This window comes from Phasianus colchicus, chromosome 15 (genome assembly GCF_987193195.1).
Source record: "Phasianus colchicus chromosome 15, bPhaCol1.hap1.1, whole genome shotgun sequence".
Lineage (NCBI taxonomy): Eukaryota > Metazoa > Chordata > Aves > Galliformes > Phasianidae > Phasianus > Phasianus colchicus.
Window position 1 is genome coordinate 4,517,238 of NC_143450.1, and position 26,700 is coordinate 4,543,937.

Sequence of the window (26,700 nt, forward strand, 5' to 3'; positions counted from 1 at the left end):
TAGACACAGAGAAGCAATTTAAGAAATTTATCTTAATTGCCTCATCCAGAAGGATGGAGAGGATTAATATCTGAGTTCTTGACTGGAAACAGTCCAAAAGAGAACATTATAATCTAATGACACTCAACTGTTAAATTACGAAAATGTTTAAGTGCCATCTGATAAAAATTAACTATTATTCTTACACTGTAATAAAATGAATGCCCCTGATCCTCAGCACTGAAAATTTATAACCTGAAACTAATCTATATTAGCATAATGAGTGATTTAAGGGTCAGCAAAGTATCTAGCATCACTGAGGCACTTAAGCTGCTATTCTTGTTTAATCAGTCAGTTTGGCTGATGAGTTTCCAGGATTTTTGGTTTGTACAGACCTCTGCATCTCTCCCAAGAGATGCAGTATAAGCCAAGAACAGAAAAATATTTTTAAGAAGGCAAATGTAGAACTACTAGAATATGTAAGGAACAGATGCAGAAAAGCAAGTGGTTTTTAATCTTGGCCTTGAACCAAAAGCTGTATATTCTGGAATGCAGATCAAAATCAAAATTCCATCTGCTAGTTTGTTCCACACTTAGTTGACACAGAAATGCCCCATATGATTTAAAGTATTAAACATAGCTGAGGTTGAGTGACAGATTTGTATTTACTTTTCTATGAATGTCTAAATTATGATTTTTTTTTTTGTCACCGTTACACAGATGGTTTGGAATTAACTACTTGTGCAATTACAGGGCCTGAAGCTCCAAGTTAAAATCTACTGTGAAAGGCAGTGTGCAAACATAGAACAAGACAAAATTGTGCCCAAAAGAGCCTGCAGAGGAAAGTGAGGTAGGAGAGAAACTGCCAGATGCCAACTGTTTGACTACACACTGCAAGCAGTGGCAGGAGATCTGCTTTAAATCACCCTCCCAAGTGTCCTATCCTATTTCTTTTCTGTCAGGGGTGAAATACTTCTGATTTAAAAATCCATTTTGTTTGCAAAATTCGTATAGAAAACTTTTTTTGAATGCCAGCTCCTCTTAAAGATTATTTTTCACAAAGCAAATATTTAGAAAAGTTTCCTGAAAAATTTAATAACATGCAATTAACTTCAAGCTATTAACTGAAACTTCTGTTGGATAGTATGTATTAAAAGTTAAAACTTTTAATGTATAAAGATCTATGTTTCATGAAAGACTAGTATTAGAAGAGACCCCTAGAAGTCATCTAATTCTACTCCTACTTAACAGGGTTGACTTCAATGTCATGTCTTTTGTTCAGGACTTTGTTCAGTAAGATTCTAAAAATATTCATAAAAATTGTCTATCCTCTCTGGGCCCCTGTTCCAGTGCCTTATAGCTGTCATTGTGAAGGATGTTTTTCTCAAATCCAACTCAAACACTATGGAATGCCTACTCTCACCTGTACAGGAGCCCTTTTTTTGTTCTTATTTTTTTGGATTTTACTTTCTTGAAGCACAGAAATCCACACGAGAAATATTTACCAAAAATAAACTGGCTACAAGAGCAATGAATTTTCCAACAGTATTTTTAATTACCTTTTTGAATTCTCCTGTCCTTTGGTATTCACACAGTATCATGTCAAAAAATATTGGAATTGTTGCTTTTCGTAGTTCAACCTCTGGAATGAGAGTCATTTCCAAGATGGGTCCAACCATCCCTGGTATAAAGCAGATTTTATTCTGGCCTAAAACAGAATGACAAATTAGATACTTCAGAAGAGAAAAAAAAATGTTAGAAAAACATTTAGGGCAGGCAGTATTTTAAAGCAGCGTTTTCATTACCTATGCTAGTAACAGTCTTAGAATTTAGTCATTTATCCCTACTGCTTCTCAAAATATAAAAGAATGTTAATAAATATGCTCTTACATCAAGAGGCCAGCATTCAGTGCCAGAAATATGAATGCATATCAGCTGAGTTAACATTTTTAGTCAATATTTCAGTTTTTCAGCTTTAGACATCTCCTCTTAAAAATTCTGAGAAAACAATCAAAAACACTAATAATCCCCCAAATTCTCTCAGTAACAGTGACACATGAGATGCTTTCTAGATTTTAAAGAAGAAACACATTACTTGCTTTCAACTATGAGTAACATCAAACATCGTAACCAATAAATCAAACCAATCAATGCATCAACCACTGCAACCAGTAATAGAAACACAGTCTGTGCAACTCCACTCCTAGAACCACACAGTATTATCTTGTAGCACAACAGCTGTGCACCTGTGAAAGAGCCTTCAAGTCAGCAAAAAACATCAACTAGGTCTGAGATATTCTTCAAATACTGCTTGTTTCTGAGCAAAAAGAAAAAAGTTTGATACATGGGTCAGACTACCATCCAAGTCCAATGATCTGCCTCAGAATGTCAATATTGCTGGTAGCTTGTAAGGAGATTAAAATATTATCATAAAACAAATATGACTAGACTTGTTTCATAAGTAAAAGTAATCTGATTCTGTTTTTCCCCTCATATTGCCATTAATGTTGTAACTTTAAGCATAACTTAAACTTGAACAACTTCACTAGTTCTATGCAACATTACTTTTTCTTCCAGTCGTTTTGATTAAAAATATTACTAATCCTGGAAATATCAGTAACATCAATAAGATTCAAAAGACTCTCAGAGTGACTGAATCACTTCCAATAGCTTTAGGCATAAGACCCTAAAGATCTGAAATTAAAAACAACAACAACAACAACAAAGGAATTAATGTACTATGTAAATATTTTTTCACCTATAAAAATGTTCATTCTTCCAAAAAAGGCTCTTATGCAAGTAAAAAATAAGAGATACTTTCAGCTAAATGATTTAAATACATACTGCTCCACCGATATCATGAAAATGAAAACTTTTTAAATTTCTGCCTAAAAATGCAAAGAGAAACTTCCTCAATCAACTCACATACAAAATGATTGTCACATAAAAACCTGTTTCATTTGTATGCAGTTATCTGCCTAGCACATGCTTAAGTTCAATAAACTGAGTAATAAGCAAAACAGGAAGAACTGCACTGTGGCACTCTGGGATAAATATTTTGCCTTTCCTTCGCATCCAGCCAATCACATTAAATCTTGCCTTGTGTTCCTTTACATCCCTTTGGGAGGGATGTAAACAGCTGCAATTGCTTGACATTCCAGTTTCAAAGCATCTACTGTATGTTCAGTAACCAAAAGAGTTTGTCATGACTATTCTCTAAGATACACACCTTTAACATGAATCAGAAGCCACCTACTCTTGGAAAATTTACTTGGTTCTCAATTTCTGCATAATAAAGTTCAACCATCTCTGAAATTTTAGAGAAGTTTCATATCGATATTTTCCAGTGAAACATGCAATGTGCGACACATTCAGTTGTAATTAAATTCATTTGCCTACTTACCAAGTTTGTACCACATGTCACGGATAGCAAAGCCGATTAAACGTCTCATATCTCCATATCTAGTTAAAAATAATAAAGTTCAGGTACTTTTAGTCATTATGTTTTCCCACTTTTTGTTAAAAATTAGACATAAGCTAAAGTATATGTTTTTGCTTACTTGCTCTGGATCTTGTTGTACTTTGCATGGGAAAAATTTTCTAGTTGTAGCGAATCTTGGGTAATAAAAGCCACAGCCAAATGAAAATAGTTGTTCCACAGCTGTAAATTGAAAATAAGGAAATTATAATAGTTTTGAGCAAAGCTGGAGTAGTACTAAACCACGCATAATACTGAATTATTTATGAAACCAAATGATGCAAGCAATTTGAGAATTTTATATTATGCTATGTTGTACATCATTAGTATTATGCAATTAGGAGAAAAGCAAGGAAGATGAATTTTAATAATCAACTACTACACATTTGCTCTTAATAATACAGCAGTTGAATAAATATTACTAGGATGGATTTATATGAAATTCATTAGCTTACAATGTTAAATCATGAACCACAGCAGGACAAGTGGAATGCATTACAAACCATTTAATCTTAACAACTTGGAGCTAAAGGCACCTGATGTAATTGCATTTTATTTGACATCTTCAAATGTATCTACTGCCTTTTAAGTTCTAATTCAACAACAATTTGTGTGAAATTCCAGTGTATTTTTTTTTAAGAGCTGTCTTCATTAAACAAGCACAAAATATTGCCTTGAATGGCTACTATTATTACTGAGTCATGCTCTAGAACTGAGAGAATAAGGCTTTTATTTCCAGCTCAGAGCCCTGCCTTTCTGAAAGCAGATTGCTTGTCCTCTGAGTGATCAAAATGAAATACTTCTCTCATTCTAGAGAAGGAAGGGAAAAAAGAAAACACAGTAGGAAACAAATTCAAGGAAGTAAATACTACCTCAGGGAGCTTCTTAACAGTTAGCAGTAGTTATAGATACTTATTTAAAAACGTATTTACAACTAAAAGTATGTGTAAACAGTATCAGTGAGACAGTAGAAAGGAAACAGTAGAGGTATTGGCCTGCATGTGGCAGGGGGCTGGAGATTCATGATCCTTGTGGTCCCTTCCCACCATGGCCCTTCTGTGATTCTGTGTATTCAACAGTAGTTTAAAGGACAGAAATAAAACATTATTTTAAAAATTGTAAAAAATGATTACAGAGCTTTTGATTAATTTTGCATGTGAAATGCAATCCTATTTTGGGAAGCCACACTATTACTCTTAAAATCTAACGTTTTCTCAAAAACTTAAGAGATCTCTGTTCTTTAGACTTTGGGAAATCCTCTTGTGCACAAGTAACCATACAGAATAGATACCAACACACAAAAATACAGACAAAACCACAGGTGATTCCTCTAATAAATAAAAATCTCAAATATCCTCCTTAAGGTCAAGTATCCTGTGTTAAGTTTATTCCTGACTTAGGGGCCCACCTAAAGCTCTCCCTAGCAGACCTGCTTATCCAAAAGCCCTTAGCAGGGCTGTGCTGTCTGTAAGTATTTGTGGTCCACAGAGCTGAATTTCAGAGGGCTGGGGTACGTGGGGAAATGGCCTCAATTTGCGCCAGGGTAAGTTTAGGTTGGATATCAGGAAACACTTCTTTGCAGAAGGGGTTGTTAAACACTGGAATAGGCTGGTGGTTGAGCCACCATCCCTAGATCTGTTTAAAAACCGTTTGGATGTGGTGCTCAGGGACATGATTTAGCAGAGGGCTGTTAGAGTTAGGGTAGTATGGTGAGCTTGCAGTTGGACTCGATGATCTTTAAGGTCTTTTTCAACCTGAGCAGTTCTATGATTCTATGCTCAGACTCAAATGGAATTTCATTGGAGATGTTTTTAATTTGTTATGTTTTCTACAATTTAAAGATGGTCTGAATTCCTCCAAAACAATCACAGCTATATTAAAAATTAGGCTTGAATATTAGCACTTGTAAGGCAGTAGCTTTTTTCTCCCTTAGTACAAATATTTAAGCCATATTTATATCTAGTTTTGATAGCACATGCTAAGTCATAGTATTTTCCCCAGGATTAATGTTATTTATGCTCTGAAAAGTCTGTACTTCCCTTTGCCAAAGATTAAGAATAAATTTGATCCATTTAGAGTCCATCAGTTTGTATGTCAATTACACCTGCAAAATGGAAAACTTCTCAAATCACTCCTCATTATGGAGAGAAAAAGGAAGCCTTACTACTGTAGTTAATGGTCTATTTATTCACATAAAAATTCCAACCTTGATGCTACCTTTTTCTGAAATGTAACCTAAAAAATTAATCCTTATTTATGAAAGAAATTTCCTTTCTTCCACAGAATACTTAATGATTGCTGAAAAATTATGACCCTCAAATTATGACAGTGTATCGAGATAAAGACACACAAATAACAAATAACAGTTTAAAACAACAAAACTAACATTAAAACCCCGCAGGGCAAAGTAGTGTCTCAGTAACACAAATGACACACACGTATAGATTAAAAATGAATGCAAAAAGTTATTTATAAGACAAGTTTTAATTTCTTTTAAACACACAACATTCCAAGATGTGCTGTATTCAAACACCAAGTTATCTAGGAGGTGGCAAGGCTGAGGAAACACAGATAGAGAAGAGGATCAGAGCTCCTGTGCTGAGCAGGAATGCTCGTGCTTTGCTGCTTCCTGTTGACATGAACTTCAGTGATGAGCTGCTGGCAGGGGACAGCAGCTTGGAGACAAAGCTAGAGCTGAGAAGTGACCCGTCTCCATTATTAGTCATCTGTTATTCACTGCAAATTCATACGGACATGCAGCATGTGATTGTAACAGTATAAACCAACTTGGTGCATTTTAACACTGCAAATTATGGCAGCTGAATTGGCTGAGCATAGCATTAATCGCACACCCTGAGGGCTTCAGAAGCAACAACACCCTTGCGAATATTAGGGCTAAGACACTTACATTAACTTAAAAGATCTCATTCAGTTTTTTGGGTTTTTTTTGGAAAACGTGGTGTTCCTTACCCCTAGAAAATGTGACAGCTGCCATTTTGGAAAATGTGGGATTAACTTAGCAAGAGATTTCTAAGGATTTCACAAGGATGAGATCTGGATAGAATATGATAATATAACCAACATTTAACTAATATGAAATTAATATAAATATAGCAGGCATAGTTAATAGAGATAGAGAACTTTCTTAACAATTACTAAAATGAAACAATAGTTCCTTTTATCATCTATTTACCCTAGTATCAAACATCTTTCAAGGTTTTCTGCAGTGTCTACAACTATATTATGTATATTTTTGCAGAATACAATGTGCATTTATTCCTGGATATTTGTAATGCAATGAAGCTTTTGATTTTGGAATTTCTAACTGAGTATTTAAAGATAAAAAAGAATAATCACTCAATTTCACTAGTGATGCTAAAATACATTTCATAATGCTGAGTTGATAATGGTGCTCAGTACACTAAAGAAAGACAGGGAAAAATGGAAAGTAGTTTGTTTTTTTTTTTAAAGTCAGACTGACATTATAACACTGTGGGGACTATGTCTTTTGCAATAAAATTCTGTGGTAACTATATAGATGAGTAATATGAAATTATAATTGCTGTAACAGTACAGATTTAGCAATATAATCCTTTCTAAAGCCCCATTACAAGATACCATTAACAGAGGGGAAGGATAGGAAGGAACAGAAACCAATATTCCAACAAAACAGAACTTAGGATAGCTTTGCCTGATTATACCACAACAAAGCATTTTCTGTGTGTTTAATCTTCCCTGTCCCTAATACATCAGAAGCTGACATTTCCAGATGGAAACATTACAAAAGCCATGTTGGACAAAACCATCACTTCATGGAATTAAGTGGCATTGATTGTGGCAATGGATGCTGACCACAGTTTTTCCTATAATAAAAACTGATGGAAAAAATTTAACTAAAAGTTTGAAGGGAGCCATTAGAAATAATTACTGTATTCTTTATTTTACTGTTACTGGAAGACCGGCTTATGTTTTATCTAAACTAAATTAAATGAAGAATGAAAAAATAAAACATGAGTTACGAAGTAGAAAAGGAATTTCTGCTGAAGTAAACAAATCAAGACAAAAAACATCAATTTTTTCCCTTCTTCTTCAGTTATAAAAATGAGTAAACTGCTGACAGTTAAGACATGTCTGATAACTAGGAATGTTGTTTAATTTATTTCTACCAGGAACAAAAAAAATGTTAATTTTCATCGGAACTTACTTTTATTTTATACCTGCATGGACAGATAATGGTTTACATCAGTACTGAACTACTTACAAATATTTGCTTTCTTTAAGATCACTGTGAATCATAACTGTCAAATCCAACTAGCTGCATGTTAATTGCTATAAAACAGAAACTGTTACACTTCTTTGGTAAAGGCACTTAGACTGCTTGTGGAAAGTCATCTTATTCCCTTATTATTCAGACTTGAAAACCCTGGATGTTACCCTAGAGAGAGGCATGTAGTATCTAGTTTTGAAACACAGAGGTTTTCAATCAAACAAAATTAGCAAGTTTTGATTAAGACTGCATAGTTACTACAGAAGGTAAAAGAGAAGTGTATTGAAAATTCCCCATATTCTCCCATTTACCACAACTGAAATAAACATTCCAGACACGTTTTGAGGGTATCATAAATACATATTTTGCATAACTACAGAACCATACACAATTTTTGCTACAATTCAGTTTAAGAAACCAGGCTGCCTTTTCAAAATGTGTTCTGTAATTTTTTTCTTCATTAAATTTCTTCCGAAGCGCTCATCAGTATCTATCCTAAATCCAATGCATACACAATACCAGAGAAAGGAAAGTGGTGCATCTGTTCTTATACCTGCAAAAGTGCAGCTGTGAAACAATGATTTGTACAGGCTGTCTAATCACCACATTTTAAATTGGCAAGTCCTTAAAAAGTTAATACTCAATGGAAAACACCTGCAATGGCTGTCTTTCCAAGGAGAAATTGTCTTTTCTAGCAGAAGCTGGTTATCAGAATGAAAAAGAGCAATCCCATCTCAAAAACAGAGATGCAAATCACAACTACATCACATGGTGAGCACAGATATGGCAAGATGGTTGGCTCATGAGAAAGTTCTGCATTCTGTTAAGAAAATCCTTATGAGTATGGAGGCATTTTTAAACTCTGAACTGCAAGAAATATGACAGTTTACCATTCACTTTTAGGATAGAAAGTTACCCTGGTGTCTTAACATTTCTTTTCTCCAACCCCTCTTTTGCTTACACTGCAGTGCCATGCTCTAAACCACAGCTGTCCTGCAGTTAGAATTAATACTTCGAATAAATTTTCCTCCTAGTGAGAAGTAAAACAGTCCAAAGATGGAACTGGAAACATGAGAGGACACTTAACCTAGGCAGTGATTCACAAGTCATTCTGAATTTATGTTTTATATATATATAGTCCAAACAAAGAACGAACAGAGAAGCAATCTAAAATCAATGGATATGAAGTTTGCAGAGGATATATTTATTTGTCACAGAACTGCCTTAAATTTGTGGCAGGAGGGTTGGAGTTTCATGATCCTTGAGGTCCCTTCCAACCCTGGCCATTCTGTGATTTACACCTCAGTAGTCACACTGGAGATTAAAAAATAAAAGAATGAGAAAAGAGTTCATTTCTGAAATGTATTTAAAAGAAGTGAGAATTCAGGCAGTATTCCTCATTGAAGGGACAGAGTCCAGTGACTGAAAGCTATGGATGATGCAACAACAGAATCAAACAAATAAAAACAAAGCTGTTTTTCAGAAGTATTTCTTGTCTGCCTCTCACTGTCATTGTATGTTCTGCTGCTCTTTTAGACAAGACATGCTAAATAATTGCGTTTTGCAAAAGGCAAAACAAATCATTAATCACAAAAGATTCGCTTTGAGAAAAGAATCAGAAAAATCTAAACTTGAACTAGCATTGTTTTATTTCTTATTTGGCTTTGTATGCCTGTGACTGAGCAACAAATCTCCAACACAGAAGAAAGCTTAGAGGAGACAGGCAAGCAGTCTGTCCATGAAGCTCAGGGGATCAAGGCATAACTGAGCAGAACCATCGTGAAGGCAGCTGACTTTATCTTACCACAAAGGGGTCCAGAGCACAGCGTCTGCTTGGGATAAATAACTGTCAGATGAATGGGTCAACTGACTTTATCAACTGGTGGTGTATATATTTTGCCCTTGAATTCATGAAAAGAATTTGAATGTCTACCTGAGAATGCCAGAGCAGCATAGGGACTAAAAACATGGCTCAGCTCAAAGTCAAGTATAAAATCTAAACCATTAAGAAAAGAATTCTGAAAAGAGCAACAGATCTGAGCTTTCATCCTGCAGATTCCTTTTTGAAGACTACCAGCTGGAAACACCCAGCTTCGTGACTGTGAGTGTATTACAGAAAATGGTACTGGAAATCACGTTGGTATTGTAATTTAACAGCACTTGCTGTATTTTGCTTAATAAAATGTACATTTTTACTGTTTTCAGTTTCGCTGTGCAAAGTGAAAAACCTCATGTAACACTGTCAATTTTCAAATAAGTAAATTTGATATTAAATCTTACACCCTCTGCACATGGAGTATCTAAAAACCTGGCCAGAGGGTACAGAACTCTGACAAAGCATTTATTGGTTTTATTTAACAAACCAATTTACTCTGTAGGAAGTCTGTAGTCAATGGCTTTACATTGAAGAACATTAGCATGAAGTTCATTATCCAAGAGTTATTATACGGGTTAAAATGAATATTTACATCTTCTAATGCATTGAGATGTACACTCTAAAATAATAAATGACAGAAAAATGAGAAATTAGCACTAATTTTGTTTAAATTCAGTCTAACCTAGTAATCCCTGATGAAAGTATAACCAACCTAAAAAACACTCTTCTTTGTGCACCACAGTTGGTTTTTTGTTGGCTTTTCTTTTCAAAAATGTACATACAAAAAAGATTTAAAGACTTAAGAATTCATTGAATTTTTGAGCTACTAATGATCTAAATAAGTACAGATAGCAACGAGTAAGCAAATTTTAATTTTTTGATGAAATAACAACACAACAGTAAATATTCTGTAGCAAATGCCTCTTAGTTATCTCTTCCTTTATTGTTCTAGGTTATGTTCATTATAAAATCAACATCTCTTGCATGCGGTCTCTACTTTTGATTCTTTTACTGGGAGTGCTTGAAATACTTTTGAATACATCCAGCACAAACTCTGTAAGCAAAACTCAAAAACAAACAAAATCACCAACTCCCCATGCTGGCCTACAATCCCAGACATCACATGCCTTCTTCAATTACCCCTAAGAGTCTTATATGATGATTCTCAAACCAAACAGCCCTGGCATTTCCTGCCTTACACACTCCTGCCAATCACACTCACAATATTCAGACCTTCTGTGGGTGTGAAAGCACTGAAACTTTAAAAAGGGCTTTCAACATAAATGGACCCCATGGACCCCAACCTCTTACAGGATAAGGCAGAAAATTTATGTTGAACAGCATATCACATAGTTTTTGTATGTGTCTCTAAGGTATGCAGCAGCTTTACCATTTAAACTAAGGTTTTATATTTAAGAACATTTAAGTTTTAAAGATTACAACAACTGTTCTTCAGATATATCACAACCTCTCATGGGTCCTAAATGATACCTATTATTTTCTTTCTGCCTAACTCACATAATGAGTAAAAAGCAATTCCACTTCAGAAGGAAGAAAAGGCTAGGAACCTCTTATCCTCCATTTAAAAAGCTTCAACAGACTAGCAAAAATTTCCACATTGCTTTTGCTCTAGATGTATTATTTATTATTTGCTCAATTACTTCACAGTCTACTTGTTTTGTTTGGTTAGGTTGTCTGCTACACAGTCATGTCATCACTCTGCCAAGTGAAAAACACTCAGATACACTTCTGTTTGATTTAAATGACTTTAACTACTACTTCTAAACTAATATTTAATCTTCAAAAGATAGCAAAAGATAGTAGTCAGATTCTGCACATAAGAAAATACAACCCTACAAGCAGTATAAATCATTCATTCATTTACTCTATCTTTCCCTTCCCAGTGTACTCCATTTTTATATTTTAAAATACCCTTTCTCAGAAATATTAAAACAATTGCCTTTGCTTTAGCTTCTGCATTCCTCAGACATTGTTCTCAATGCATATTCTCCATAAGGATCTGAACTGTAAACAACCCTTCTTTGAAGCTAGAAATCGCTGCTACATGTATATCCATAACATGAGAAAATTTAGCCCAAAGGCTGCTGCATTGTGAGTCACTGACCCTTGAATAAAGCCTTTGTTCTGGTCTTTTTTTGGTCATCTTTTTTAAGGAGAAACCATTTGTTTCACATAAACTGTGTACTCAAAAATTTAATGAAGTTTTTACATCTGTAGTAGTCACTAATGCAATACAGGCATTTAGCTCCTTTCAAAAGTTTGATGTGCAATACAAATCAAGAATACATAAATGTACTGCTTGATTTCTCAAAACAAATGTTACTCTAAAATTCCTAAATTTATTTGAAATATGGACACTTCAATGATATCCCAAACATTTTCACGCCCATGAAGGAAAGGCACTTTTTACTCCAGTTTCATGACTGTCCAGTCATGAAAATCCAAAAAGAAGTAATGGTTAAATAATAACAAAAGAAGGCTTGATTTAGAATTTTCTTTCGCAAAACAGCAACTAAAACAAAAGCTTCCTGACACTAATCTATTGTAACTTAATAGCTAAAATAAAAATATACAAGCACTGCAACAGCTACACAGGATTGCTCATTTGTTTTTTTAACTAAAATACTCCAAAACAAAAGAAGAAAACCAAAGACTAAATATAAAATATTAACAGTTTTAGAGGGAAACTATTAGGGAATTATTTTATGAATTGTGGAAGTATCCCATTTACTTTGAGTTAGTCACTGCTCATGCTTGCTTACAGCCAAGACATTGATATTAAAAGGTTTGAAAAGTACTCTTTTTTCTTGCGTTAACTCATTTCCTAATAATAATGAGATTTTTTTTTTTTTAAATGTGGCAAATAACTCCATCACCTTCGCTACCTTTGATACCCACGCCAGCTCTCCATGCTGTAAATATGTGCAATCCACATGAGAAATGCAACCCTTAAGAGGAATCTTCCAGTAGTTAGAAATAGGACACATGGACTTACACAGCAGAGCAGGAAGACTCAAGCTATGGCATGAAGAAAAAAGGTTCTTTATCAGAAAGAAAAAAGATTGTATATCTCTTTGCATTCCTTAGTACTTCTACTCTTTGTTCCTATTCATTATGCCTTAACACTTTAAAGCATTTTAAGAACATTTTGTAATTTTAAAGATAATCTGATGCATTTCAGAAAGACAACATTAAAGCTTTTGAATAGTGAGGCATATTTTTTGTTAGAAGTATTTTGGAAAAGGTCCACTTAGTCTTCACAGACTGGGTAGCTGCAATACAATTAATCTATATGTAAATATTTTTTCAAAAAACGTAAATAAGAAAAACTGAAAATAGCCTAATCCTGCAAAACTCAAATCCATGGTACTTTTATTACTGGTAAGGTATCAGAAGGGGCTTTGACAGTCTGGAACAGAAGGCCAAAGTGCATGAACTACTTTATTCAACTCAAAAGCTTAACACTTACTTGTACTTCAAAATTCATATTCTCCAGAAATTTTTGGTTCATTGTCTCTGCAAATTTGTTGATGGCTCTCAAGAACACTCTGACAAAAAAAAGAAAAAAAGAAAAAAAAAAAAGCAATATAGATTAATGCATGTATTCTTAGGGATTCTATTCCAACCTTGTGTGGTACTGAAAATACATTTTAACACTGGGCAAGCTAGAAAAATCCAGGTTCACACATATATGAACAAATTACTTTGTATAATGTCATGTTATTTATGCATCACCAATTTTTAGCATAACTGTCAGCGTCCCGATCTTCACTGAAAATTCACACAATGTAAGTTTCTTTTTTTTCCTCTGCTGCACATTACATTATATTCTTGAAAAAACATGCTGTGTTTTTGAAAACAATTTTACCTTCTGTGTGACAAAGTGGTTCATTTACAAGTATGTTACTGCCTCCTCCTCATGGGTTTGACAGCTGAAGATTTCTGCACTTACCAGTTAGAAGCTGACACTTCATTTTCTCAATTAAAAGAAAGCTTTTTAGTTTTCTCACAGGTGGCTGAGGATGAAGATGACATCTCTGACACCTCAAGTGGATTATTAAAATGCACTCAAAGCTGAATTAATACAGTTATGTATTCCAAGTGGAAGAGTGTAAACATGATGCTTTTAGCTTGAAAAGCAGCGTATATTTATGCTCATAACTAAAGCAAGATTAAATGACATTCATAAATCAGACTGCTTTGTCTATCTTTGCAACAGTGTACATTTGCAAAACTAAAGTCAGTGGTATTTCTGCATATTAATTAAGGTTATTAGATAATTTAGTTTCACTGCATTTACTGTTTACAAAATAAATCATCCATATCCCTCTACTTTGTAGGTAAAATTAATGAAGTTTTAGGTTGAAATACTTTGTGGACAAATATTATTGCAATCTCAAAGACATGAACACAATTTCAAAACAATCCTAAATGCTCAGGTGCACTCACTAGCTGTTACTGGTGAAACAAGGAAAAAACAATCTTAAGTACTCAAGCACAACTGTTGCCAATCAGGAAAAAGATCTAATAATTGCAAGAAATAAGTGGGAAAAAAAAAATCCATAAAATTCCATAGAATATAATCCTAAATAAGCAATATGGATTGCCCTGAATGCAATGCCTCCTACTCATTCACATGGGAACTACAACAGATACAAAGAGCACAGTAACACTACCTGTTAGAGCAAATTCTCAGCTACAAAACATAATTTTTCAACACACTCACCATCATTAGTTATGCATTTTCACCAGCAATGAACAACAGCCTGCATGTCATGCTCATAAAAATCTGCCCCAGTGGAGGTGACCCACTATTTCACAGTTGCTACAATGGCATCACTGTTAGGAGGACACTGCCTGCTGCAGTCCATTTTTTACTGGCTCAGATGGAAATCAGAAAGTGCCAAATCCAGACTATATGGTGGATTGTGATAGGACACTCCAGCTGAGACTGCAAAGCAGGGCCTGGTGTTGTTGTGTTGCAAGAGAAAACCTGTCATCTTCTCTGGCCTGATTGTGGAAGTTTGAACCTTCATCTTTGTCAGCATTGCAATGCAATGGTCAGAGTTGATGGTTTGTCCAGGTTCCAGGAAATCCAGAAGAACCTCCCCCTTCCTATATCCCAGAATACAGTGCACTTTACCCACAGAAGGCTACATCTTGAACTGATGTGACGTTGCCAGAGTCAAAACATTTTGTCACAGGAAAAGGTCACTTTCAGATTCATACTGGTTCAGTAGGTCCTGACAAACTTGCATACAGTGTTCCTTCACTTTCTAGCTGAGCATTTTTGGAACTCACCTTGCGCAAACTTTGCAATATTCCAAGATTGCCACCATCACTTCCAACACATTGAAGCCAACATTCAGCTCCACACACAGTTCCCTGGTCATAACCCATCTATTCACGTGGATGAGCTGACTGAAACACTCTTCATTTCCTGGTATGAGAGCTGTGCATAGCCATCCAGAACGTGGCTTGTCTTTCATGTTGCTGTTGTCACTACTGAAACACACCACCTATCCCTCACTGTGCTCACATTTACTGTTTGGTCTCCATAAACGTTCAGCATGTGTCAATGAATGTCAGTGTGTGCAATTTTTTCTACATGGATCTCAATCCCACCGCTTTACTACATATTCACACTTCCATGTCAGAAGTTATTTTGTCTGACTGCCCCTTACTGACACCTGTCACAGGGCAACAAAACGTAAGAGACTACTGGTGGGGAGATTCAACCTCTGTTGCCTTTGCACCTCTATACCAACATCTGCCTCTGACATCATGGGCCAGCATAATAAAATAGCAGGCATTACTTTTGTAGCAGCTTTCGTAGCTTCTGTGAGTATCTCTTCCATTCCCACAGATATTTTTATCTGACATACTGGAATTACACATTTTCAAGAAGCACGCAATACTTCCTGACTGTCAGGATCCAAGTATTTCCATGCATTTGTATTTTGCCTAGAGGATGTAACTATTTCTGTAAAGTCTGTAAGTCACTCAGGCAGTAGGCTTGAATTCTATTCCTGGCACCTGTCAATGCCATGCTGTCCTACCTCAGTGACTTGATATCTATATGCTTCAGTTTTCTCCTTCAGAAGAAGGGCATATTAACTAGCCACACATACGAAGCATAACAGGTGCCTAGCAATAGACAGATTTTGATGAAAATAATATGAAGCATAATATTTATTACTGCTGACAAAATAATCCTAAGGAAATAAATATTGCTCTAAGAGGAAAAACTTGAAGATTCTTGATTGCAGAAACCATTCTCATTACATGATTATTCATAGTGTAAGTTAGCTACTATAACAAACTTAATGGAGAAGATACAGATAGAAAAGAGATTGTAAAAACACTGGACTCCAGAATGGTTCTGAAAGATGCAGTATGTACTACCTCATTTCATAAGAAGTTATTTAGAAAAATCACTGAAATAGCTTGTCACAGGATAATAGATTTTCCCCTTACTTCCACAGTTGATCACTGGAGTTTACCTTTTTGTGGACCTTTGGGAGATGTGCTCAGTTCTGTTTTGCAAGTCAAGCCTAATTTAGGCTGATCTAAGGACAGGATCTTGGTTTCTCATACAGATCATGCTATTGGAGAACTGTTTTTTTCCAACTGAATTTCTCTTGTCATATTTTCGCTAAACTTTAAAAACTACACAGGGCAATAAATATTCTGTTTTAGGTGTTCATTTACAAGAAGTCCTCTAGAATTACCTGAGTAATAAAGAATCTAGCTTTATACTGGTTGAAATAGTTTTGATCTAAAATTGATTAAATTTCTCTCCCTACAATAATTTCCATGATATTTTCTGAGTTTACAGTCATTGTTTCTTCTAATTTATCAGACCCTTGGGTCTGAAGATTTACAGATAATACGGAAGACCAAAGTCTCTGGGCTTAATTTGAGTAAAGAAAGGTAAAGTTTGGGCTTAGAACAGCAAAAGCATTGCCATGGTTCATCTCCTGCTGTTTCCTTTACCCTTCTTATTGTGGTACTGCTTTTGCTTTCCTTTACTGTACTAACAAAGAAATTGCTTCCAATTTTTCACCTGCACTATTTGTGCAGGTTGTTTATATTAAAACACAAAAAACAGAATCCTACACAACTGAAATGCAAGTACTTGTATATTTTAAGGCTAGAATAGTACAAATATACAAATGATCTAAAGCAAAAAAAAGTTGAAAACTTATATCAGGCTAAGATAAAGATTTGATTTCAAACTGTTTGTCAGGCAAATTAAAACGGAGAGGCTGAGCTGGAGAGAAGATGTATTCATTAGCATCATTATGTTAATCAGAGTAAGATTCCAAGGCTATTCTTTAGAAGATCATGACTCCCTGTTTAAGTTACCCAGGTCTACACATTGTTCTTGCTTCAGAAGTGCAAATAGGTGATAAACCTAAAATATAGATCTCCAACTCCAAGTTATTTTTAGCAAACAGGTTAGAACTAGTGCATGAGCTCCTTGCAGCATTAAACAAAGGGATAATTACCTTAAAATATAATAAGGTGGACTTTAGCTGACTTTGTGCACGGAGGTGAAGCCACAGGAAACTCTGCATTAAAAAATTATTTTTAAATAATGGCTGCCAACTGCAATCTATCAGCTTAAATTGGCATTATCTGTTCTTCTGTGGCTTTGCAAAAGCTGGTCTTTCTCTGCACCTGATTTCAGTCATAGAACACTGCAGCCAACACAGCTGCAAACAGTAGTCTAATGCCCCTTTGTTTTTAAACCATGAATAGATCAAAGGGCTTCAATTTGCAAAAAAAGCTGAGCACTCAGTAGCTCTCCTTCACATTTTAAACTAGTTCTTCACTTAGCCCTGCATATACAATGTTTTGAGTACCTAACCTAAAGAAAAAATAAGTCTGGAACCACAAAATTTTTGTAAGATGTCTCAATCAAGTGGAGAGTTATAAACCATAAGCATGAGTGCACATTCCTCCTGACTCACCCACGAATTCTTCTAAACCAATGGTCCAATAGCAAGGAGATACTCTTCAGTGTCTTTTCAAGTTCGTAATACTATGTAAAATTCTATGTTTCAGCTCTGAGGTGAAGTTCAATTCTTGCACTTAGGTATCTATGAGCATGAACTCAAACTCATGTTTGCTGAGATTTCTAAAGCTGTGACTACACTGCAGACAGTAACATGTGCAAAGAATTAGTCAGTTACAGACAAGTTGTCAATAATAGAAATAATGGCCAGCAATTATAAACTGCAGCTGGAAGATGTAAAACATATAGAAAAGAAATCAGATAAGCAATCAGCTGACAGGAGAGATTAAAAACACACATTCACTCTTTTAGTGACCAAAACAGCAGCAGGAGAGAGCCTAAGAAAACAAGTGAAGAGATAAAAACACAAAATCATCACAAATTAACAGTAGAAATATCTGCTCATAAAGAGGCAAACTATCACTGATTTAGAAATGAAGGGCAATGCAAATGAAAATACCATTTAAAAATTTCGTAGCCAGTGTTCTTCCTAAGAACATAATTATGACAACACTTAGGAAGCAGGAAACAGTAACTGGAAAAATACAACTAGTGGTGCAAGGAAAGTAGTATAATTTAATCATACTTCTCTTTGTCTCAGCTTAATATCACCACAGACTGAAGCATCTCTTTTTTCCATTCAGATTAAGTTCTAATAATATAGCAATTTTCATTTTCCTAAAATCTTTTTTAATGTATAACAAGACTATGCAGACAGCATGGTCAAAAAGCAACTGCGTTAAAGCAACTGTTATTCAGGCTTTCCTATTGTTTTGTACAATTAAATTTCTTTATTAGTAGAGTGCTTATTATTTGAAAATTGACTTTGAATAACTATGCCAAGTGTACAAAAAAACTATGTGCTACCATATACCAGAGGTAATTTGACAGTAATACAAAAGCAACACCTAGAGAAAGACATGAAGTAGTAATTGCTTTGCTGCTATAAAATGGCAAAAAATAATAATTCCATTCCATATCTCTTGATTTTGCTAGCAGCCTGTTTATCTGCAGCTTTTCATCCAGCATCCACTCACAGCATGTTTTAAAGACTGCCTACCTCTCATCTAAGATACAAAATACATTCTTGAAATTGAATATTAGGTATACACTTACGACAAACTCTTCTGAAAATAAGCAGGTAATTCCATAACATGGTTAACAACAGGCAACATACAGAGACAGTACAAGCAAACACACTGCAGTGTTAGTAGGAAGATGTGAGTGAGTGACTGGAACAAGCTCGAAAGATGGGCCTATGTGAGTCTGCTGAGGTTCAACAAGGCCAAGTGCAAGGTGCTGCACTTGGGTTGGGGCAGTCCTGGACACATATACCGACTGGGAGAATAACCCACTGAGAGCAGCCCTGCAAAGAAGGGCTTGGCAGTTCTGGTAGATGAAAAACTTAACAGGAGCCAGCAGTATGCACTCGAAGCCTGAAAAGCCAACAGTATCCTGGGCTGCATCAAAAGAGGGGAGGCCAGCAGGGAGAGGGAGGTGATACTTCCTCTCTACTCTGTCCATACGAGGCCCCATTGGGAGAACTGTGTTCAGGTCTGGGGCCCCCAGCACAAGAAAGATGTTGAGCTGTTGGAGCAGGTCCAAAGGAGGACCAAGATGTTCAGAGGGCTGGAGCATCTATTCTATGAAGACAGGCTGAGGCAGCTTGGTTTGTTTGCCCTAGAGAAGAGAAGGCTTCAGGCCTTCCAATTGTTAAAGGGAACTTATAAACAGGAGATAAATCAATTTTTGCATGTGTAGACAGTGATAGCACGATGTGGGATGATTTTAAACTAAAACATGGGAGAGAGATTACATGTCAGGGGGAAATTCGTCATTGAGAGGGTAATGAGGTGCTGGCACAGGGTGCCCAGAGAAGCCGTGAATGCTCCATCCCTGGAGGTGCTCAAGGCTGGGCTGGATGAGGTCCTGGACAGCCTATCTCCAACCTAGTGGTAGGAGACCCTGCCTGTGGCAGTGGGGTTGGAACTTTATAATCTTTGAGGTCCGTTCCAACCCAAGCCATTCTATGAAATGGCTCAGCTGGCCATCAGCTGTTTATCTGCAGCTTTGAAACAACTGACCCTTGTTTTTATTTACCTTACCCTTTTTTCCCAGACAAACCTTGTTCTATTTGCCCTATTACAAGTACTCACTTCTGTGAGAACTCGGAAAGCCACCCAGAAAACATATGCCTAGATTTAATGGAAAGAATGTGCAAATCTGTGAACCTCGTGACACTGTGCACCAAGTAACCCACCAAGAAGAAAAAAAATAATAAAAAGTATGTTCTTAATCTCTGGAAGGATCTTTTTATATATTACGTATACATTATCCATAATATAAATACACCCATGGCCAACTGCATTTAAACAAGGACATTTTTAGTCTTATAGAAAAACTTACCATCTAAGCACACGTCTTGTTATTATACCTGACTGTCTGAACTTGTTATATTCCATTTACCTTTCTGTGTACATATGTGTAAAGAAGTATTTTCATTAAACATTTGTACTTGTTCTTCGAATAATTTATCTACAAATTTAATTAAGTTCAGCTATATACCATGAATACGTGTGTAATTGGTTTCTGACATCTTGAAAATTCAAGCACTTGAGAAAAACAATCACAGTTCTATCAAGCCTGCTTAGGCCAGAGGTTTCCAGAGGAAAATGAGAAAAAAATTACTCATACAACAGATCAACCTTCCAAATTGTCTTATTTGTTTAAAGTAAACCACAACACTGCCATCCATTTTAGTTACGTAAATTAAACCTAACACCTGATATATCTGAAAAGAGCAAAAGCTAACCTAAACTGATAAACTGCAGTTTTTCCCCTCTCAAGAATAAATAAATAAATGCCTTTTTTTTTTTTTCCCCCAAACTATTATTTTCTGTGAGACAAACAGTGAGTCAAGCAGTGTTTATTCTATCTCGATAGCATAAACCAGAGTTTTCCTCTGTATTTCCTATGAGAGCAGGAATCAATAATCAAGAAAGTAAAGTTAAGGACTTTTTTTTTCCTATTTTAATACATACAATGATATTCTTAATCTAAAAATCCCATCATAGTTGTCAAAGACTGAATCCCTACTGCCGTACCAGCTGGAATAAAGGACAAAACATACTCTTACCAACTGAATTTGTGTACCTTGCATAGAGTCAGCTTTATTACTTCCTATGAATGGAAACATCCACTGTTCTTTATTTTAATTAACTAGTGAGTTTTTCTTTTAAATGAAACCCACTGATTTCATAGTAGCAACAAACAGTCTGTAGCATCTCTGCCATGAATACTTAAACTTGCATGAAAAAGGTATATTGCCATACTTCCTGCAACTCTGTTCAGTATCCTTCCTAGTATAAATGTCATTCTTGAATAATATGCTTAAATTTTGCTTCCCAAGCCTTCAATTATTTTTCTTCAGGAAGTTTAAAAGAAAATGCAGTCCAAAGCCACCGAATTTGTTGTCTCTGCTTGTTACTTAACAATTGTGTATGCAACTTCACAAATGCCATCTCTCCATAAAGCAGAAAGCAATACTTTCTGTCATTTGTATGACAATACTATAAACAGCTACTTACTCTGAGAAGGCTTTTTGTATTCAAAGGTACTGCTGATCAGATATATGGATGCTATAGAATTTCATTTCTTTCAGATGTCACATTCTATGCAGTCATTCACCAGTGATCAAACAAAATACAAACCACAAGTCTGAAATCCCCACATTCTGTTTCTTAAGGTGTTGTCCTGTGCTGGATGATGAATTGGAACTTGTTCTGCTTTGCTTTACCAATTGGCCAGGACCAAATGATACCTGCAAAATCCATAGTTCCTGGTAGTCTGATAAATGGTGACATTACAAGGATGGGAGTGATTTGAAGCTATAAATTGATAAAATCTCAATAAAAATAAAGAGATTATCCATCTCAATCTGAGTAATTACCATTTCCAAACTCAGAGGAACAATAGTCAGAGATATGAATGCTCCCTTTCAGTTGCTAACCACCCTAATCCTTTCTTTAACTCATTGAATCTCAGTCCCTGTGCAGTTCCTGATGACAATGAGGTATGGTAATCTCCTGTGAGGAATTAGGTGTCTCTAAATTAAAGATATGAATAAAAAAGACAAACTGGCCATGTGGTATTAGCTAAACTTGAAAATCATTTCCCTACAAATGCCATACACCTAGAAATTACTGCTTTTAATAAGCTAATACTCAATAATCTACGTACCACAAATGGAATAAAGTGCACACACAAGCAGTGGCAACAAGCAAGAAGTGTGCAGTAAGCAACTCTCATCAGAAGTTAATTAAATCTCTTATGAAGGATCACAAAAATAACTCAGATATTATATTTTCATGACCTCAGTAAGGATTTTACTATTTTCCAAAGTGTTCTGTTGCATCTAGAGTGACATGAAAACGAGCATCCTTCCCACCTTGCTGTTAATGGAAGAAAGAAAGAAAAATAAAAAAGAAAAACAAAAGTACTCTGTTTCTGATTCTCAATTGCTAATGGAATGGTTCAACTTTGCCTCCATCACATTCTGAAGGGCTTTGGAAATAAGAACATGCTTTGAAAGCACACAACACATCAATTTTAATAGTAATTTAAGAAATTTGAGTTGAGCTATTCCATCCTGATATAGGTAAAGTCTGACTAAGTTTAGTCAATTAAATTTCTACTTCCACTCTATGAACTTTCTTGCAACGGTTTAACCTGGGCATAGAATCACAGAATTGCTGAGGTTAGGAAGAAAAACCCCATAAGATCATAAATCCAGCCATCATGTAACAAGATTTAATACTGTGGCTTACACTGAGCATAATTTGAATTGCATTACCTTACAATTTTTCACATTCACTGCATTAGAAGAATGTGTCCATTCTCCCTTTCTTTGGACAAAGGCAGTACCTTTTTAGTTCGTCTCATCTGCTATTTTCCCTTTATCTGCACCAGACATATATCGTTTAGTCAAAATATCTCTCATCATAACTCTGAGCACCTCTTTATGTAGATGAACAACTATTGTGTGCTGCTCATCGAGAACACCTAGTGCCTACAAACAGGACTGAATTTGTGGTACTGGTTATTCTATTCACTTTCTCCTGCCTCTATTTGCACTCCAATTTTACTTTTCTGTAGTGCAATATATCCTGCAGTGAAATTCATCCAATGCCCACTTCCCTGCAAGGTACAAAATGCAGGAGAGCATCTGGGGGAGATTGTGAGGGTTTGCTGAGTGCCCGTGTGGAAGAAGATCCAACCACATTCTGCCATTGGCTGTGTTACACTATGGGCATGCCTTACAGCTTGCTTCTTATGTTTTTGCAAATTCAAAAAGGGGAGACTCTTAAGGGAAAACATGACCCTCAGGGCTTACAGAGGGCCTGCATATAATTCCGCTCAGAAGAAAGGAAATTAAAAATGCAAACCTTTAGCTGTCCTAACAATTTTTTTGTATATTTTTTTTTCTCCTATATAGGAAACTCCAGTCTGATTTCTTCTTTTTCTTTGTTACTTTTCTGGTTTGAAGTAAAGCATGTCAAATGACATCTAAAAATCTAATTTAGGCTTCAATTTAATTCAGAGAACACATGACCCCTCAAAAAAAAAATTCCATAATGACTAATAATAAAAATCCCTCCCCTCCCTGATATTGATATAACATAAAATGAAAGCATTAAAGTAAGACTCATAACTCATTTTACTTATTTAACCTTGGGAAAAGCAACAGTGCCAAGTCAATTTAGGTAACCAGTGTGTTTACATATTACTGTTAAGTCACTTAGAATCATTTTCTTAATGCGAGATACTGCTGGATAAACCCCCAAACCCACGTCATCTTTTCTGAATGAGGATTGATGGATTGGTGGTTCTTTTCCACTCTTTGTAGTTATAAATCCTCTACTTGTGAATAAAACTGTTAAAAGGAATTTATAGATATTGAAATTATGTTTTACACACACACATACATATAAGAGGTTTGGTATGTTTACATATATAACAGAAGACTGTTAAGTTACTATACTACTAAACATGGTTTTTAAGAATCATCATCAGTATCATCAGTACATTAAAAAAACTTGCAAATTTCAACAGCAGCATAACAACCTACATTGAAATAGATGTTATCTTTCTAGTCAAAGGACTGGCTCAGATAGGGGATCTGGGATGAAACTTCTATCACTTACACAACATTACATGAAAAGTTACTTTAAATGAACACATCAGCCAGTATATATGCTCCTGTCCCCCTCAGAAGAGGGATTAGAGATCCCTTTAAAAACTAGTGTACACAAGTGACATAAAGTGACATAAAGTTAGGCATTTAGGCATTTGAGGCCTCACTGCCATTATCACTACCCACTAGAGCAATAATCCTAACTTGGAATCATAGAACACAAAAAAATTTTTTTGTTAACGTTGTTCCATTCAAATCAACAAAAAGCAAACTACATCCAACATCCAAGCAGTATAATTTGGTATCATAATGCTGCAAATTTTCTAATGAATCTTTTCCTTAAGACTAACAACTCAAAGGTGATTATCAGCGTCATTACATATTTGTTCTCTTCTTGCAATCCAATACTAGAGGATTAAAATTACTTAATTGAGGAATATTTCAAATTAACATCATCTATCGACACATGAGTTAGTTGGAAATTTGAGAGTTAGTTGTTACTATAGTCTCTATGATTTATAGAAAATGAAAGGTTATTTTCTCTGTACAAAATTAAAATAATGACAGTACATATTATCAAAATCTAGCTCTCAAAAAGAACTCTTGCTGGGAAAAAAAACCAAAGCACATACACTTCATAATTCTTAATTCAATCTAACATACAACATTGTGGTAGCAATGGTAATGGGAGGACGGTTGGACTAGATGATCTTGCAGGTCTTTTCCAACCTTGTGATTCTATGATTCTTTATGTGTTTGTTGTAAAGAGATATTTTTCCCAAAATCCAGACCCCATGTTAGTGAGATTTATAGCAACAGCTTCAACTAAATTGTTTGAAAGGGAGGAAATCCAGCCAGTAGTAAAACCCATGAGATAAGATGGTCACATGCTCACAGCTCAATTTTTGTTCAATTTCACCTACAAATGCAGATAGTCTTGATGCCTCTAATGCTCAAATTTTGAGGAATCTCTTCCTCACCTGCATGTTCTGTAGTCAGACACAAGAACCAACAATGCAATAAGCAATCACATATTTTACTTTGCAGTCCTTAGACTGACACTAAAAGAGTATCTCAGAATGGCTAAAAAAAGTTTTTAGAAAATAAATCCTCACATAGTCCACCCTGCATACTAGACTTTCCTTATTAACAAGAACTTTCATTCGTAGCTGATGCCCATAATAAACAACAAGGCTCACAACTCAAGGGAAAAATATTCCTTTCTTCTTTAAACAAGCACTATTTCAAGGATACTCTGAGGAAATTCATGTGTGATACCTTGAACCAAACTAACTCTCCAGACCTGCTATCAATGTGCAGGTACACAAACATAACTTTTCTTCTTTCCAATTCCATATCACATGAAATCATGCTACAAATTGAAAAGAATCCATGTGGTGTCAAAATCTATGTGATGTGACATTTCACTTTCACAATGTGAAATCCTACTATCAAGATCACAGTCATCCTATGGCTTAAGAAATATTGACCAACACCTTGTTTATCCCATCCTCATTTATTCTGACAGATTATAGGTGTGGGTTAAGGTGTATAATTTGCACGGTTTAAGTTCACAAGGTATTTCCTTTAGTCAGTTTAATCATATAGGAGCACTCAAAGATTTGTTTTTAATTAATAGCAAGCTCTCAGAGTAAATAATAACAAATATGAAAAATGTGAATGTATGAGCTTTTGGTTAGGTACTGTCTTTATCTACAGAGAGAACAAACCTGTCTCAACTAATCAATCATGAACAGATGATGCATACTATAGATACAGCAATAGACTTTCTCAAGTACATGAGCATCTTGTACTCTGCCCTCTCCTATAAATATAGAGATGTACTCAAAGACATGGTCTTTATCATTTTTCAGCTCAGAAAGAAAATGGCATTTGCTAACTTGCATCACAGTGAACTCACTGAGAACATTCTAAATCTATGTAGAAACTGTGCTGTTAAGATTTAACAAGACTTTTACTGTTTTGCTTCTTTTGACTGTCAACATACAGACTAAGTATATAGTTCCACTTTAGGGTTATTTTTTTCCCTTTCTTTTATAAATGGACTTACTGCATAAGCAGATAAACTATTTAATGAATTATTCTAGATGTTGACTTTTTTGGCATCAAACAAATTGGAATTATATTGTCATCTTAGCTGGAAGGGCAAAAGATCACTTTTTAGTAAGATATGAAACAAGTTCCCTTTTCACAACCACACTGAACATGAGCACCAGTCATCCAGCTCCTTTTTACCTGTTCTGCACCATGCTCATAGCCATCCAGTCTGAAGGGTAAACATTCTTTCCAATGAGATCTTTGAACATTATGAATGTTTCCATCAAGAAGTCCTAGAACAACAAAACACAATAAAACTGTGACTGCTAACACAAAGTTTAAGTGCGCCTGGTATTTCAAGTATAGTGCATATATGCAGTTTTAACCTTGAATTTCTAAGCAAGTCAGCTAAAAATGCATGAGCCTAGCGAGCTGAAATGTCATCATTTATTACCAAAATCTAGCAAGTAGCTCTCTGAAAAGATCGTGCTTTGTCAAATTACTTAAAGAGAAAGAAGTGAACAATAGCTCTCCACAGCACTGAGAACAAATCTTTATCATTTTCAGACATATACTTGTGCTCCTGAAAAAAATGACAAGTCAACAAACCAGTGCCTCCATAAACAGAAAAAAAACTCAACAACAACCATGGTGCATTTTGTTGTTTCTGTTTAAATTTGCTCTGAAGAACTGTTCAGGCAGATGAATTATTACTGCACTTGATAGTTTTCACTAAAACTTCTATTATCTTCTATTATTATATTATCTAGGACCAAGTACACAAATTCCTTGGAAGCTGAAATTATTT

General features: G+C 35.3%; 1 protein-coding gene across 1 annotated transcript in view; it reads right to left on the reverse strand.

Annotated features, from left to right (window-relative positions):
- The window catches only part of DOCK2 (dedicator of cytokinesis 2), a 158,304-nt gene that overhangs the window by 38,209 nt on the left and 93,395 nt on the right, over positions 1 to 26,700 (reverse strand). Inside the window, exons 29-33 of the mRNA XM_031598014.2 lie at positions 26,091 to 26,185; positions 13,091 to 13,169; positions 3,540 to 3,640; positions 3,383 to 3,441; positions 1,539 to 1,687 (exon numbers count right to left, since the gene is read on the reverse strand). Coding sequence (XP_031453874.2) covers positions 1,539 to 1,687; positions 3,383 to 3,441; positions 3,540 to 3,640; positions 13,091 to 13,169; positions 26,091 to 26,185 — 483 coding nt within the window. The remainder of the gene's footprint in view (positions 1 to 1,538; positions 1,688 to 3,382; positions 3,442 to 3,539; positions 3,641 to 13,090; positions 13,170 to 26,090; positions 26,186 to 26,700) is intronic.